Source organism: Neomonachus schauinslandi, chromosome 10 (genome assembly GCF_002201575.2).
Source record: "Neomonachus schauinslandi chromosome 10, ASM220157v2, whole genome shotgun sequence".
Classification (NCBI taxonomy): domain Eukaryota; kingdom Metazoa; phylum Chordata; class Mammalia; order Carnivora; family Phocidae; genus Neomonachus; species Neomonachus schauinslandi.
The window spans coordinates 25,856,427-25,872,342 of record NC_058412.1 but is presented as its reverse complement, the minus strand read 5'-3'; the positions used below and the strand labels follow the sequence as shown (position 1 = coordinate 25,872,342).

The 15,916-nt window shown below is 35.4% G+C and overlaps 1 protein-coding gene across 2 annotated transcripts in view; it reads right to left on the bottom strand.

The window, feature by feature from the left end:
* Nucleotides 1-15,916, bottom strand: part of BIRC6 (baculoviral IAP repeat containing 6) — a 222,930-nt gene that overhangs the window by 143,860 nt on the left and 63,154 nt on the right. The window contains exons 11-19 of one of the 2 annotated variants that reach the window (XM_021697618.2): nucleotides 12,617-12,766; nucleotides 9,484-9,709; nucleotides 7,081-7,241; nucleotides 5,898-5,987; nucleotides 5,279-5,410; nucleotides 2,629-2,807; nucleotides 1,521-1,654; nucleotides 627-788; nucleotides 398-529 (exon numbers count right to left, since the gene is read on the bottom strand). In XM_021697618.2, the coding sequence (XP_021553293.2) occupies nucleotides 398-529; nucleotides 627-788; nucleotides 1,521-1,654; nucleotides 2,629-2,807; nucleotides 5,279-5,410; nucleotides 5,898-5,987; nucleotides 7,081-7,241; nucleotides 9,484-9,709; nucleotides 12,617-12,766 (1,366 nt within the window). Of the gene's footprint in view, nucleotides 1-397; nucleotides 530-626; nucleotides 789-1,520; nucleotides 1,655-2,628; nucleotides 2,808-5,278; nucleotides 5,411-5,897; nucleotides 6,030-7,080; nucleotides 7,242-9,483; nucleotides 9,710-12,616; nucleotides 12,767-15,916 lie in introns of both variants that reach the window. The other variant, XM_044918838.1, reaches the window with a different exon arrangement.

The window sequence follows — 15,916 nt, the reverse complement described above, 5'->3', positions numbered from 1 at the left end:
TCAGGTCATGATCCCAGGGTCCTGGGATCGAGTCTGGCATCGGGCTCCCTGCTCAGCGGGAAGCCTGCTTCTCCCTCTCCCTCTGCCTGCTGCTCCCCCCTGCTTGTGTTCTCTCTCTCTGTGTCAAATAAATAAATAAAATCTTAAAAAATAAATAAATAAATATGTATATAAATAAAATCTTAAAAAAAAAAAGACTTTGCAAGATGACATTTTCTCCTAAAAACCTGAAATTCTTTCTTAGTATCTCAATAACTCTCATCAACTTTTAGAAAATCCTCTTGTTATACATTCATTCGATAAGTATCAAATTACACTACAGACACAGCTATCACCTGCCAAACTGCAAGCACACCTACAAACTGGACTTTCAACAACAACAAAAAAAACCACCAACCTAATGCACAAAGCTAGAAATCGGGCACACTTATGGGCTATGCTTCGTCCTGCCTCAAAGAAGCAAACACGCACGATGTCTGAAAGACATTTTCGTGTTTTTGAAAGCAGGCTCTCATTTCCCTCTTTGGAGCTGCAAAACAATAGCAGACATTTAGACTCATCTTGAACTTCTATTCATAACATCCAAAGGGCAATCAACAGTGTTAAGTAAAATCTTAATTATTAACCTTCCAGGTCCATTTGAATGTACACCAGCTAACCAACAAAGGGTATCCAGCACAAGGCTCTGGGCATGTTCTGTGATTTGGCCATCATCTGCTTTTCTACAAAGAGTGTTAAGAAGCTTCTCATGAAATTCTGAAAACTGTAACATAGCACATCGTTGCACTCTAAAAAAAAGAAAATATAAATACATTAACAACCAAAACAGAACAGTTAGACTAAAGCTATCACAACCTGGTCGGTCATATATTTCATTGTGAATCATGAATATCACAATTAAAAATATTTTTTTTTGAAAATTAAATATTACAATGGAATGTTGATCTCTTATTAATGTTACGGTATTAAAAGATTTAAAACAGCATATAAGCAATACTTGGTTCACAGAAAGTTTTAAAAGAAATTAAGTTTGGGGCGCCTGGGTGGCTCAGTCAGTTAAGCATCTGCCTTCGACTCAGGTCATGATCCCAGATTGAGTCCCACATGAGACTCCCTGCTCGGCGGGGAGTCTGCTGCTTCTGCCTCCCTACCCCTGCTCGTGTGCACTCTCTCTGATAAATAAAATCTTTTAAAAAATAAAAGAAATTAAGTTTAATAACGTATTATATTCTGACGAAGAGTGAATAAAACATCAAATTATATTTTTTTCCTCATTTCACAAATACCATTATTTATACAAATACAATATTCCTGGTATACTCCAAAGCACTTTATATATATTATGAAGTAGAAAGGTAATTCATACCCTCACTGAGATTATAAGTACTTAAGTAAAATGGAAAGCAAACAAAAATTTTCAAGTAAAAGTCAGACTTAAAAATTTTGTGTTGTATTTTCCTAGAATTCTTCTTTTGTACATTTATTACTATAAGAATAGAAAGAACAGGAAATGAGGTTACCTTTCCTTAGAAATTGAAGTTTTCTTAAATCTTCGAATGGTGACTGAGACCTCTTGCAGTAAGTCACAGCCCCGGAGGTTCTCAGATTTGCGGGCACCACTTGCATTTTCATTCTTAACATTAGATGATTTTTCCTAAACATACAAAAACAAATAACTCAATGAACAAACAAACAAAACTAAAAAATTATTTACTATTTAAAGTTTTTAAAAAAGAAAATAAGTGAATTGTGACTATCAAAACATATGTATCAAATTAAAATGACAGCCTTTACCCTCATATTCAGTAAGTGACTAAATTCCCCCAGAATTATAATGGGGAAAAAAACAAAGTCACTAACCCAATGCTTAAAGATTAGAAAGCCAAAGTCCTGAGACCAAGTCCTAGCCACAGCACTTATAAGCGATATGAAATATGACCGCTCCCCAATCTCTAAGGTTCACTCACTTTCAGTATGAAAAATGGAGATAATAGTAGCACCTGCTCTGCCTACCTCAGAGTTATTTTGAGGATTAAATCAGATAAAGTACACAGAAGTCCTTGAAAAATTGGAAGACCTATACAAATATAAGATGATTGGTGTTACTGATATTGCTACTGTTGCTTATGAATAATGATGATAGAGAAACAAAAATCTCCAGAGTTCAGGAAAATCCAAGATCAGACAATTATGAAGAGACTGCATGGTACACAGTTACTTGTAGAAAATCAACCTTGAAATTAGGATTTATCTCTAACACTACTCCCCAACTTCTCTTCCTGCATCCTCCCAAATGTTTACCAAAAAAAAAGTGGTGAGTTACCAGTAAAAGACACAGACATAAACTCTAAAACCTAAATAAGTATTATGGCCTAAAATAATTATAAAGGGAAGTATCTGCAACAATTACTCTCTCCTGAGTGTACTTTATAAACATTTGCTTAAAGTTAATTCAAAATATATTCTTCTTAATTACATTTTTAAAGTCACTGCAAAGAAAAATTATAAACAAATCAAGTATCTATTGAAAAATCAATGAAGGGTCATACTACTTCCAATTGTGTGTCAAATCTTGTCCATAACGTTTATAACAGCATTGTTGTGGTTCAAAATGACACTGCTTCATACCTTGCCTGCTGCGACTTTTGCCAAGAGTGAAGCAAGTGAATAACCCTTGTTACTCTGGTGTTTTAGGGATGGAAGTCTTACTACAGGGCGTATACCACCATTACAGATCTCATCTGTTCCTCTTTCATTCACTGCCTTGACGTGGATTAAAAAGGAACGATATTTTCCTCCGGCCATACCTGAGGAGCAGCACAGAATGGGAAAAATAACTAAATCACCAAAAGACCAAATTGTTTTTCATCTTCGTAGAGCAAGTTAATTCCACAAGAAAAGTACACTTGACTGGAATTTTCAAATTATACTGTTTGAGTATAATCATCAAATAACCTGGGGCGCCTGGGTGGCTCAGTTGGTTGGGCGGCTGCCTTCGGCTCAGGTCATGATCCTGGAGTCCCTGGATCGAGTCCCGCATCAGGCTCCCTGCTCGGCAGGGAGTCTGCTTTGCCCTCCGACCCTATCCCCTCTCATGTGTTCTCTCTCATTCTCTCTCTCTCAAATAAATAAATAAAATCTTTAAAAAAAAAAAAAATCATCAAATAACCTTCATATGTTGGTAGCAAAAGAATAAAAAGCCCAGGAGTTATACAAACACTGTAAGACAGAAAATTCTAATTGTTACAAACATTTTGCATATTTTTCCCCAATGAAATTATTCATTTTAATAACAGACATTTTGTGAACTACAGAAAAACACACACAAAAAACCTATCTTTAAGGCACTACCCACAGATAATGATGGTATCATTATGTGAATCCATCTCGTCTTTTTATGCATGCATGCACACAAACACATATTTGCATACACACATATACATAAGCACTGCAGTATTAAGATATGAAAAAGCACAGGCTTTGGAGTCACTACCTGGGTTTGAATAATGGCTCTGCCATTTATTAGGCATGTGACAAATTAATCTCCTGTGGTTTGGTTCTTTCAAATGTAAAATGGGAGTAATAACAGTACCAACCTCAAAGACAACTCAAACACAACTGTGCATGGCACAAAGAGAGCACTCAATAAATATTGGTTATTACCACCAGTACATTTTATTCTCTTTTAACTAAATTAAGACCATACCATACATATCTAAGTAAAATATATTGTAAAAATACCCTCAAAATAATACACTCACCAGTAAACCATCAGCCTATTGGTACCTTGCAGGTATTAAATCTTTCTCTAATTACAAAAACTATCTTTCTTGTTTCCCACTGATTGGCCGGCCTACTGTGCTAGCATTACACTGTTATACTCTTATTGCTGTATTATTATTCTATGTTCTAGTATCTGACAAGACCCTCTCTCTCTCTTTTCTTTTTCCAAACTTCTTTGATCCATATCATCCTTTTCCTCTAAAAATTAAGCAATCATTTTCTACAGTTCCAAAGACTTTTGAAGAATTTGGTGAGAAAAAAAAATCATTCTTGGTAAATTCTAGAAAAATTAATACTTTTTTTTTTTTTTTTAAAGATTTTATTTATTTGACAGAGAGAGAGAGAGTGAGAGAGGGAACACAAGCAGGGGGAGCTGGAGAGGGAGAAGCAGGCTTCCCGCTGAGCAGGGAGCCCGATGCAGGGCTCGATCCCAGGACCCTGGGATCATGACCTGAGCCGAAGGCAGAAGCTTAACGACTGAGCCACCCAGGCGCCCCGAAAAACTAATACTTTTAAGTTGAGTCTTCTGAAATGCATGTCATTTAATTGCATTCTCCATTTTGTCAAAGCCAACATCTTTGTTTTCATATACAAATTTAAGTTTCACATTATCATTCAACAAAGGTAACTTATACTTGCAGCAATATGAGAGATTTTATTAGTCTTGCTGACTGCTATACCCCAATATGCAGCGTAACACACTACAGGATCTCATAAACTTAATAAATGAATCAGGGTGTAGTCAAGAGAACACATTAAAATTTCTATTTATGTCTGCAACTAAAGGTAAATATGTAAATGTAGACAACTAATATGAAGGGAATATATACAAATTAAAATAGTTGTTATCTGGGTGGTCAGGTATTTTCCTGGTTTGAGGAAGAACTACATATCCCACCACACCTCCAAAATAACTTTAATAATGGAGCTAAGTATTTTGTTTGTTGGCTTTTTAAATTTACCCTGGGATACAAAAGCTGATATATAAAAGTCCTACTACTGCAATATCAATCCTCTAAATAATAACCAATTATTAATATACATTAATTCATAATGTGTTTATGTGAGACACTCAAATAATTATATCTGATATTATCAAAACTCTTCTATAAAAACCCTCTTAAGGAAAATATCATAACAATATACAACTAAAGACACAGGACTCTAAGTTGATGGGAAAGGCAACCATGCCAGAATATGTCACCTGATTACTCAAAAAAGCTCTGCGATATCACACTAAGTTATTCATTTTTTTTAATGCTTTCCCAAAAAGCACTGAGACCTCCAAAACACAGAGAGTAGTATACTGGAAGTTTCACATAAAATTACAGTCACTTCTGAGAGGAAATGAGCTCAGCTACCAGGAAACTGATGGAACTGTTAACGTAAATCCCAAACAAAACAAAATCTTACTTTTCTGAGATCAGTTTTAAAAAAAATCTACTTTTCCAATGTGGCATTATTCAATCTGCTTTTGTAAAATATGTTACTTCACCTTTAACAAGTTTGGGGCTTGTTAATGTCAACATCCCAGCATGCCCTGATAGATCAAGGCCACTAGCAAGCCATACTGGTCCACACAGAATGTCTTCTTTATGATCTTCTAAAAATGGACATAATCTCAGACCTAAAAAGAATACATATTTTCTTTTAAATTAGTTTGTAATTTAAAAATATGAAATAAGCAAATATCCATCCCATATATAATACCACCACACAAAATACCATACTTAGAATGTGTTCAAATAAGAATTCACTATCATGCTAAGGAACTATAATCAAAGATCTGATAAATTTTCAAATATCTGATTATATATTGCTTTCCATTCCCATATTATTTACATTCACCTTGATCAAAAAATATTACAAAACCATGACATGATTTTAAATCCCAAGATATTAAAAAAACAAGAATGCGAGTATTAGCGCAGCTGTGTTCACAAAGATGAGCTGAAAGTTAAAGCATATTGCCAAAGCAAAATTAAAGGTTATTTTTTAATTGTGTTTTTAAAACCAAGTTTTTGCAAGCCATAAGGAAATCTCTGCCCAACATGATGCATTTGGATCACTACTCCTTTTACTGTCATGGACAACAGCTCTATAATTTAACTCACACTGTGATTCCTCTACATCCATGTGCTGCATTTCTTCATTCAAATCAACCAGGGACGGTTTCCCATTTTGTTCCACTTCAATGTTAAGAGCTGGAGACAAAGGAAAGGTGATCTGCCTATCTACTGCTGTTTCTAGAGGATAAAAATATTAGTAAACTTAATTTTGCTTAATATCAATAATTTATGTGCCTGAAATTCTAAAATTTTCTGTTAAATTGGGAACTACTGTGATTCTTATCACAGATGCTACAAAATGGTTGTCAGAAGAAAAAAAATTAGATTCTATTAATCGTTTCATACACTCTTCTCTCTTTTAATGGTACTAAAATATTCACCTGAGAAATAATTTGCTGGCAACTAAAGTAAAAGTCTTACCCTAAGCTGCAGAGTACAAGCACCTGCAAAGTTTTAAAAATACTAATGCCTAAGCCCTAGACCCAATTAAATCAGAATCTGCCATGATTCAAAAAAATACACCACACACACAAACGCACACACATATACACAAATACATACATATGTATTTTGAAAACAAGAAATTTTTCAGGTTTTACTGTTTCTACTCCCTGGTGTAAAGCAGCCATTTGCTCTAAAATTATCCCAGCCTTTTCAATTAACCTCTTAAGGAGAAAACACTGATGAGTAACGTCTAGTTCTCAACATACTAAATGTATACAATCTATTTAAAAAACTCAATATATCAAATTCTGAACTTGTAAGAAAAGTAAATAAAGTTGGGTGTATTTCTGGGTGTGTTTCTGTATTACATGAAAGGTTAGGTTTCACCAATGATCTTAAAAGAATACGTGACTTCCATTAACAAAGTTCTTTTCCCAATCAAGTCTCCGCTTACAAAGAAAAATGTGTACGTCTAGGAATGATGAAAGTGAAACTAATTCAGAAAGGAACCAACTGAATTTCCTAAATAGCAAAATTAAGTTATTCTAGTTTATGCAATTCTATACAATACTGAGCTACCAAAACCTCTAAAATATTCTAGAATTAACTTTTCTAAATAAAACCACCAAAAGTAGAGCAGAAAAGAAGTACGGGGGTGGCAAAGAGAATGGAGAGGAGGGGGAAGGCAAGGGAGGGACGTGAAACCTAGACAGTAAAGTTGAAATTAGTTTTTTTAAGAAATCAACTGCAAAATCGTCAAATATAAATTTTGATTCATCCTTACCATTGACTTTCCCTAAGCCCGGAGCTTTATTTTTCAGCAGCGTCACTTGTATCTGTGGAATATTGGTGATGTTTGAGTTCAAAACAAATTTGAAGTCCACATGTCCAACCATACAAGCTTTAGGTAGAACCAGTTCAAATACATGTTCATCCCAGCTGTTGCTGTCAAATAAGGGGGAAAATGCTAAACACAGCAAAAGTCTTTCTTTGGCCAAAACCACATTATCATTAATAACACTTGCACACTCTTTCATTTGTAGCCTCCAACAAAACTCTGCTTCTCAATGGGATCAGCTCCCAAAAGAAAGGTTAAACTTAGGGCAATAATTGATCTTACCTTAGAAATGGACACCTATCTTGGGAACTGAACATTCCAATAAACCCTTCCTGGGCCCCACCCCAAATCTTTAAGCGGGGTCCCAGGAATCTGCATTTTAAAATAAGAATTTCTTCTATTTCTTAGACATGTCTATTTTTTTTTTTTTAAAGATTTTATTTATTTGACAGAGAGAGACACAGCAAGAGAGGGAACACAAGCAGGGGGAGTGGGAGAGGGAGAAGCAGGCTTCCCACGGAGCAGGGAGCCCAATGCAGGGCTCGATGCCAGGACCCTGGGATCATGACCTGAGCCAAAGGCAGACGCTTAACAACTGACCCACCCAGGCGCCCCTAGACATGTCTATTCTGATTTTAAATTCTATATAAAGGTTGAAAAATAAAAATCTCCAAACCATACTCCACTAATTTCCAGACTCATTCAGATGTCTACCAGACATCTCTAATTTATCATAAGCAAAGCCAAACTTCTTAATTGCCCACTCCAATCTCAGTAAACAGAAATTCTATTTTTCAATCAGCTCAATCCAAAACCTTAGTCATCCTTGACTCTTCTCTCTCACACCAGATGTTCAATACATCAGCATATACTATTCCTTCTACTCCAAATTATATCCAGAATCTGACCACTCTTTTCACTACCTCCAACAACTATCATCATGGTCCAAACTACCATCAACAGTAATAGCATCCAAACTAGAACCCTCACTCCTATCATTGCCCTCCACAACACGCAACCACTCATAATCTACTGTCATCACAGTAGTCTTACTGTATCCTTCTAATATATAATATATTCCTGTATCCAAAACCCTCTAATATTTTTCTAATCTTACACCACATAAAAATCTCACTATGGCCTATAAAGATACTTGTCCTCTGGTGACCAGCTACCTCTTTTGACCTGGCCTCCTCCCACTCTCCCCTACCTTCACTGCACTCCAGCAACACTGGTTTTCTTGCTCTCACCAGAATTCATAAAACATACTCCTCAGGGTCTTTGTACTTGCTATTACCTCGGAATTAATGTCTTCATGGAGGTCATTCTGGCCCCTTATATAAAAAGTACCATACTGGGGCAGCTGAGTGGCTTAGTCGGTTAAGCATCTGCCTTTGGCTCAGGTCATGATTCCCAGGTCCTGGGATTGAGCTCCGTGTCAGGGTCCTTGCTCAGCGGGGAGTCTGCTTCTCCCTCTGCCCCTACACCTGCTCATACTCTCTCTCTCAAATAAATAAAATCTTAAAAAAAAGAAAATACCATACACATTTTCTCTTTCTCTCACTCTTGCACACATGTACATACCCAGCAACTACTCTGACACCATATTGTTTTATCATATTTCATAACTTTTATGACTATGTAGCATACTAGGTATTGGCTTACTGTCTTTCTATCCCCAAGAGAATGTAAATTCCAGTGACAGCTATATAGGAGTGCCTGCACAAAACAAGCATCTAAATATCTGTTATGGGGTGCCTGGATGGCTCAGTCAGTTAAGTGTCTGCCTTCAGCTCAGGTCGTGATCCCAGGAGTCCTGGGAACGAACCCCATGCTGGGCTCCCTGCTCAGTGGGGAGCCTGCTTCTCTCTCTGCCCCTCCCCCTGCTTGTGCTTTCTCTCTACCAAATAAATAAAATCTTAAAAAAATAAACAACTAAATAAACATCTGTTAAACAGGGGAGATGGGGTAATTAGGGGGTGGACATTAAAGAGGGCATGTGATGTGATGAGCACTGGGTATTACAGAAGACTGATGAATCACTGAACTCTACCTCTGAAGTTAATAATACACTCTATATAAATTAATTAAATTTAAATTTAAAAAATAAATAAATATCTGTTAAACAAACTTGTGAAATGACTGCCCAAACTAATTGTACTGGTGGATTACTCTATTTTATCCTACAATAAGAATATAGAAATTTCCAAAATTAAGGTGACAAATGAAAAGAACAAAGTTATTAATATATAAAAGTTGAGAAGCAATAATATATCTAAGAATTTTATGTTGTTTCTAACAAATACATAATATGGACTTAAAATCAAGTATCTTAGAAGAATGTCTTACCTATCAGTCTGTAGTTTCCAAGTTCTAGTATGCTGAGCAGCATCTCCATGGTGTTGCTGATGCAAATGCTGAGGGTGCCTCCTTTGTTGCTGTTCTTGTTGAACTTCTACCCAGCATGGAGGAACAGTAGCTGAAAAGCGTGGAGTCAAAGTCTCAAAGCGGGTTAGCTCCACTAGAGATGTCAAGATGTCAAGGGTGAATGGCTGGTCCACCAATAAATCAACTCCTTAACAACAGTGAATATAGAATTTGAAATAAGTTAAAAAAAAAAAGTTTTAATTCATGTTTTTTGTCTAGTCAATTACAAAACTTGCCAAATATACTGAGAGTTATTAATGTGAGCTCAGATATTTATATGCAAATAAAGTAACTAGCACTGACTACATAATGGCCATAATAAATATCCATCTTGAATATTTTTTTTTTAAGATTTTATTTATTTATTTGAGAGAGAGAGTAAGAGAGAGAGAGAGCACAAGAGGGAGGAGCGGGAGAGGGAGAAGCAGACTCCCTGCTGAGCAGGGAGCCCGATGCGGGACTCGATCCCAGGACTCCAGGATCATGACCTGAGCCGAAGGCAGTCGCTTAACCAACTGAGCCACCCAGGTGCCCCATCTTGAATATTTTAAATTATAGAGAGGGTACTCCTTATTGGAGAAACCCAAAGTCAACTTGTTAGAAGAGCCCTGACTGAGCTCTACCCAGCCCTAAGTTAACAAAGAAATAAAAGTAGTGCTGTAATGCAAACCAAATCTGTATCAGATCAATAAATAACTTTTAGACTTCATCATTTACAAAACAAAATGCTAAACATCAGTAAGTATATAACATCTGCCCTTTTTAACTTTATATAAAAGAAATTTTTTAAAAGTCAAAGCTAATCTGATGGCAAAAAAATACACACCAAAAGCTTCACCAGTACTTTTTCCTACTTTTGTGGTAGGTAAGAATATCTTGTAAGCATACCAATACTATAAGAGTAACAATCTGCTTCAGAGAAATTTTCTCTTATGAAAACGTGCTCACCATCTATGAAATTTCTAACATTAGACAAAGGCTGTTGTGCTTGTTCCAATAACAAAAATAAGTTTTTTAAAAGATTAAAATATGGAATCTGACAGGTTTAGAATATTTTCACAAAGAAAATTTATGCCGAGTTCTATAAAATTACAAAAAGTATACTTCAAACCACATTTCTCTTCTCAAAGCTTAGAGCTTTTTAAATCAGACTGAAACTGTTAAAATATTGTTTGTAAACATTAATTGTAGGTCAATATCCCTTCTTTACATATTTATTTCCTTATAATCTAATTCATCTTTTCTCTACTCAATAGTATTTATGGACTATATACGAAAATTCTTGGGGTGCCTGGGTGGCTCAGTTGTTTAGCATCTGCCTTCGGCTCGGGTCGTGATCCAGAGGTCCTGGGATCAAGCCCAACGTCTGGCTCCCCATTCAGGAGGGAATCTGCTTCTCCCTCTCCCTGTGCTCCTCTCTCTGCTTGTGTTCTATCTCAATAAATAAATAAATTTTAATAAATAAATTTAATAAATAATAAATCTTAATAAATTTCTTTTCCATTATAACAATAACCTATAAAATAAGAAACATTCAGCTTTTTAAACCAAACTGTATAGTTAATCAAGACAATCAAGTCTTTTTTTTTTTTTTAAGATTTTATTTATTTATTTGACAGAGAGAGAGAGAGAGAGAGAGAGAGAGAGAACAGGAACACAAGCAGGGGAAGTGGGAGAGGCAGAAGCAGGCTTCCTGCCAAGCAGGGAGCCCGATGTGGGGCTTGATCCCAGGACCCTGGGATCATGACCTGAGCCAAAGGCAGACGCTTGTAATGACTGAGCCACCCAGGCATCCCAAGACAGCCAAGTCTTGACTTATTATAGCATGAGACATGAGTCAGTTTATCTCAACCAGGGGGACAATCTTGCCTCCCAAGGGCCACCTGGAAGGAGGTAATTGTCTGTGCTACTGGACTCTAGTAGATAGAAGCCAGAGATCCTGCTAATACAGCACAGGACAGTCTGCCCACAACAAAAAATTATCCACCCAAAACGGCAACAATGGTGCTAAGACTGAAAAACCCTGGCATGTAAGATAGCATAGATTATACTGATAGTCACTAAAGTTAGCAGGTATTATATAGTAATCACTGAAGGTTTGCCTTTGGTGCAAAGAAAAATGATCAAATACCCAAATATTAAGTGTCCATAAAAATCAAATACCAACTTTATATATTATTTCTATTTGGAATACATCTGAGTTTAAACACACTTTTCATTAAAGATTCATTAACCTTTTAAATGCTAGATTTAGGGAATAAAATCTATTAAGGACTAAGAGTAAAACATAACACTGTGGAAGCATAAAAGGACTAACTATAGTCATAAAGGGTGGGGAAGGAGAGCTTAGTGTAACATGTAAAGAGCACGAAATGGAATTATACACTCAAGAAATCATGAAAAGTTTATTGTAACAAACACTGAGAAGAAGACTAGAATTATTTCATGAAAGTCCAAGATATAGCAGGAGTAACATGTTAATTATTACTTCTGAAAAAATAGTTCTGGAGGGCAGTATAGAACACAGAGAGAAGAGGCAAAAACAACATACAAAAGCAAACCTATCTAATGGTGCACAATGGGGCAAATGAGGATCTGAATATACTACCCCAGGAAGAGAATATTTTTCCAGCTTCTCAATTCCAGTAATATTAGTAACATTAAGCCACTCCACTGACTTCATATTTTTTTAATCAATTCCCCTATTTTATGTTTTTTTCCCTAACTAGACCAAAAGCTCCTTAATGGCCAAAATAATGTTTTACCTCTTAAGTAATATCACCAATATTGGCCAACCTACCATAGGTGAAAAAACATTTTTTATTTTAATGTTCACAACAATTTGCAACTACTGAAAAAAAAATGATAAATAATAAACAAAAACAAGCCAAGTGAAAGAATGGCAACAAAGAAATGAACTCCCTCAACAAAGTAACCAAGAGTTGACTGTAAAAACTGAAAGAATGTTAAAGATTATTTAAGAAAGACTCAGAAAACTTTGAACATCACAAGAATTTGCATTTTTAAGATTTCATTTAAAAATTTAGTATCATACCTGAAATGCCAGGACTTGAAGGATTTGATAAAGGTTTGGAACCTTCTGAAGATGGTTCTATTCCTTTAGAAAGAGATCCATCCACTAGTATATCAGCTTCATCAATATCATCACAAGTTCCTCCAATTTGGAGAAAATGAAGCTCACCACCTACGGTGTAATAAAATTTTATCAACACAGGAACACAGAATATGGATAAACATACAAATGCATACTACTTAGTTAAGAAACTCAATTTATTTTAATATCACTCAACAAGCAGATAAACAGGGCTGACAAAGTGACATATCTTCCAGAAATTAGAAATTAATCTGACAAGGTACTACAAACGGAAAATTTATTTTAAAAAATGGCAACACAAACATGTGAAAACAGTTATTTACCTAGTACTAACTATGTGTAAGACACTATTTTAAATGCTTAAGTTAATTCATTTAGTCTTCACAAAAACCCCTGAGGTAAGGACTATTATTGTGGCCACTTTACAGATGAGGAAACTGATGCACTAGCTAAATATCTCAGCAGTAACAAAAATGAACAAAGATTCTTAATTTTTTGAAGCATTCACCATGAAATGAAATTAAACTGAATTTCTATTTTTTTGTATTTCTCACAGAAAAAAAACTGAAAGCAAAGTTTTAGCAAATATTTAAGACAAAAATCAATGGATAAAAGAATATTCTAACAAAAGTAGTTGGAGATTCACTTTCAACATGACAGAATAAGGAAGATGACAACTCCTCTTCCTTAAAAGCAACGACAAAGCCAGACAAAACTGTCATTCAATCAGGGTGGGGCAAGCAATGAAAACCAGCAGAAGGGATGCTACTGCCAGAGGGGGCCCAATGGATTTGGATAAGCCATCAGTTTAAAGGGCTCAGTGGCAACAAAAATGAGGTGCATCCTGAAGTCAGGATTCTGCCCTTAATACAAAGTTACAAGAAGTGAAAGAAACATAGGAGGCTTGGTAAACTCTCCACATAATCCACAATGATCAGAGGCTGTACACATGTGTTACAAAACCAGATGGGGTCCAAGCCATCCACACATTCCCAGTCAACTAAGCCCCATGCAAATGCAGAAAGAGTTGTAAGAGGGAATGACAGAAAATAAAAATAAAGCAAATAAAAGCCAGGACACCTGAATACAGCCTTTCTGGTGAAGTTACTTGGGCATAATCATTTATCAAAATCTTTGGCTGAATACTAAGCTAAGTGGACACAAAGGCAACAAATAAGAAACAAGGTTTAAAAGTTAAAAACCTCTGGGGGAAAAAAAATGACGGGAGACATCAGTGACTGCACACTGCAAAAGAAAGAGATTTCACAGATGTAGTCCTGATGGGTTACCAAACAAACAAACAAACAAAGCAACAACAACCTCCAAAGAGGGGAAATCAGAATCCAGAATTTTGCAATGTTAAAATGTCCAGTATTAAATCAAAAATTTTAAGACATCTGAAGAAAGACTGACCCATGCTTAAGGAAAACAAAATCATTGAGAAGTATCTCTGAGTTCCCAAAATTTGGGTTTGGCAGACAAGAACTTCAAAGAAGCTACTGTATTTTTATAGAATAAAAGGAAATCAGGTATGGAGAATTAAAGGAACAAATGGTGGAAATGACTCAACAAGTAAAGAATCTCAACTAAAAAAACAGAAATTTTAAAGAACAAAAGGGGAAATTCTGGAGTTGAAACATAAAATACGTAAAATGAAAAGTTCATCAGAGAGGCTCAAAGCAGATTTGAGATGGCAGTAGAACAATCAGTAAAATAAAAATAGAGCATAAGAAATGAACCTATCTGAAGAAAAGTAAAAGATCTTTTAAAATGAAAAGCATCTCAGAGACCTATGGGACAGATCAAGTATAAGAGCATACATGTAATGGGAATTCCAGAAAAAGAGAACAGAAAAGGCAAAGAGAAAAAATTGATGAAATAATGGACAAAAACTTCCCAAATTTGAAGAAACACATTACACTGCAAATCCAATCAATTCAATGAACTTCAAGTAGGATATATACAATGAGATTCACAGGTATATATGTTACAGTCAAACTGCTGAAAGTCAATGAGAAAACCTTAAATGCAACAAGTTAAAAATGACTCATCAGATCTAATAACCATGATGCAAATTAAGAGCGGACTTACCAAAAACAATGGAGGCCAAAGGCAACTGAATGAGATGTGCAGAAATAGTCAACCAATAATTCTATATACAGTACTATTCTTCAAAAATGAATGTGAAATAGAGATATTTCAGGATAAACAGAATTTTTTACTAGGAGATCTGCCTTGTAATAAGTACTAAAGTCCTTCAAGATGAAAGAAAGCACTACCAAATTTTATCACACACACACACATACACAAACACACGTACCAGAAATGAGTAAGTAGGTGATGAAATGAGTAAAGTGGATGAATATATATTTTATCTCATTTCTTTGTAAAGTTTTTTAAAAGACAAAGATTGTATAAAATAACTCTTTTTGTTTGGGTTTATAACTTATCTAAATGCAACATATAAGACAATGGTAGCACAAAGGGGCAGGAGAAAAAAGATTAGAGCAAAGTATATTTTACTAGAATTAAGTTATTATTATTCTAAAGTAGTTTGTGACAGATTAAATCACTAAGAACAGAACTCCAAAAAAGTATTTAAAAAAATATATCAACAAAGGCACCAGTAATGTCACACCAAATGGCAGAGTAGGAAGTTCTAGGTAGGAAGCTTTGAGGTCAGCTACTGAACTAGAAAGTGACTGAAAAAAAAAAAAGAAAGTGTCTGAAATCAAGTATTTCAGAACTCTGGAGCCTAACAAGAAACAATGACCAGAAGATGCTTGATAAAGGGAAAGGCTACTGATCTTTCATGGAAGTGGCCTGCAGGAACCAGCTGCCATCCCCCATTCCTCAGCCCTGTGCAAGCTGTGGGGAAAGCGGCCCACATTTCTGGAGTTGCTGGCTGGTGGCCAGAAGGGACCTTACTTCCTCATTTCACATATATGTATATATGTATGTGTGTGTATATTCTATTTCCGAACTTTAATCAAACATAGCTGCATCAAATCTATTACCTTCAGTATATTATTAATACTATTTGAATACTATTTGAAATTTACTTACAACATTTATTAGTTGTAGATTTTTATCAAAAGTCTCAATGACTCCATGAGAAAAAGAGTTTTATGCTACTTGAATACACTCTTATGACATGTCATGGTAATGTCACGTCCTTTTGATTAAGAGCCTGTAATCCTTTTTAAAAATTTTTACAACTACTTTTTGGACTGTCATATA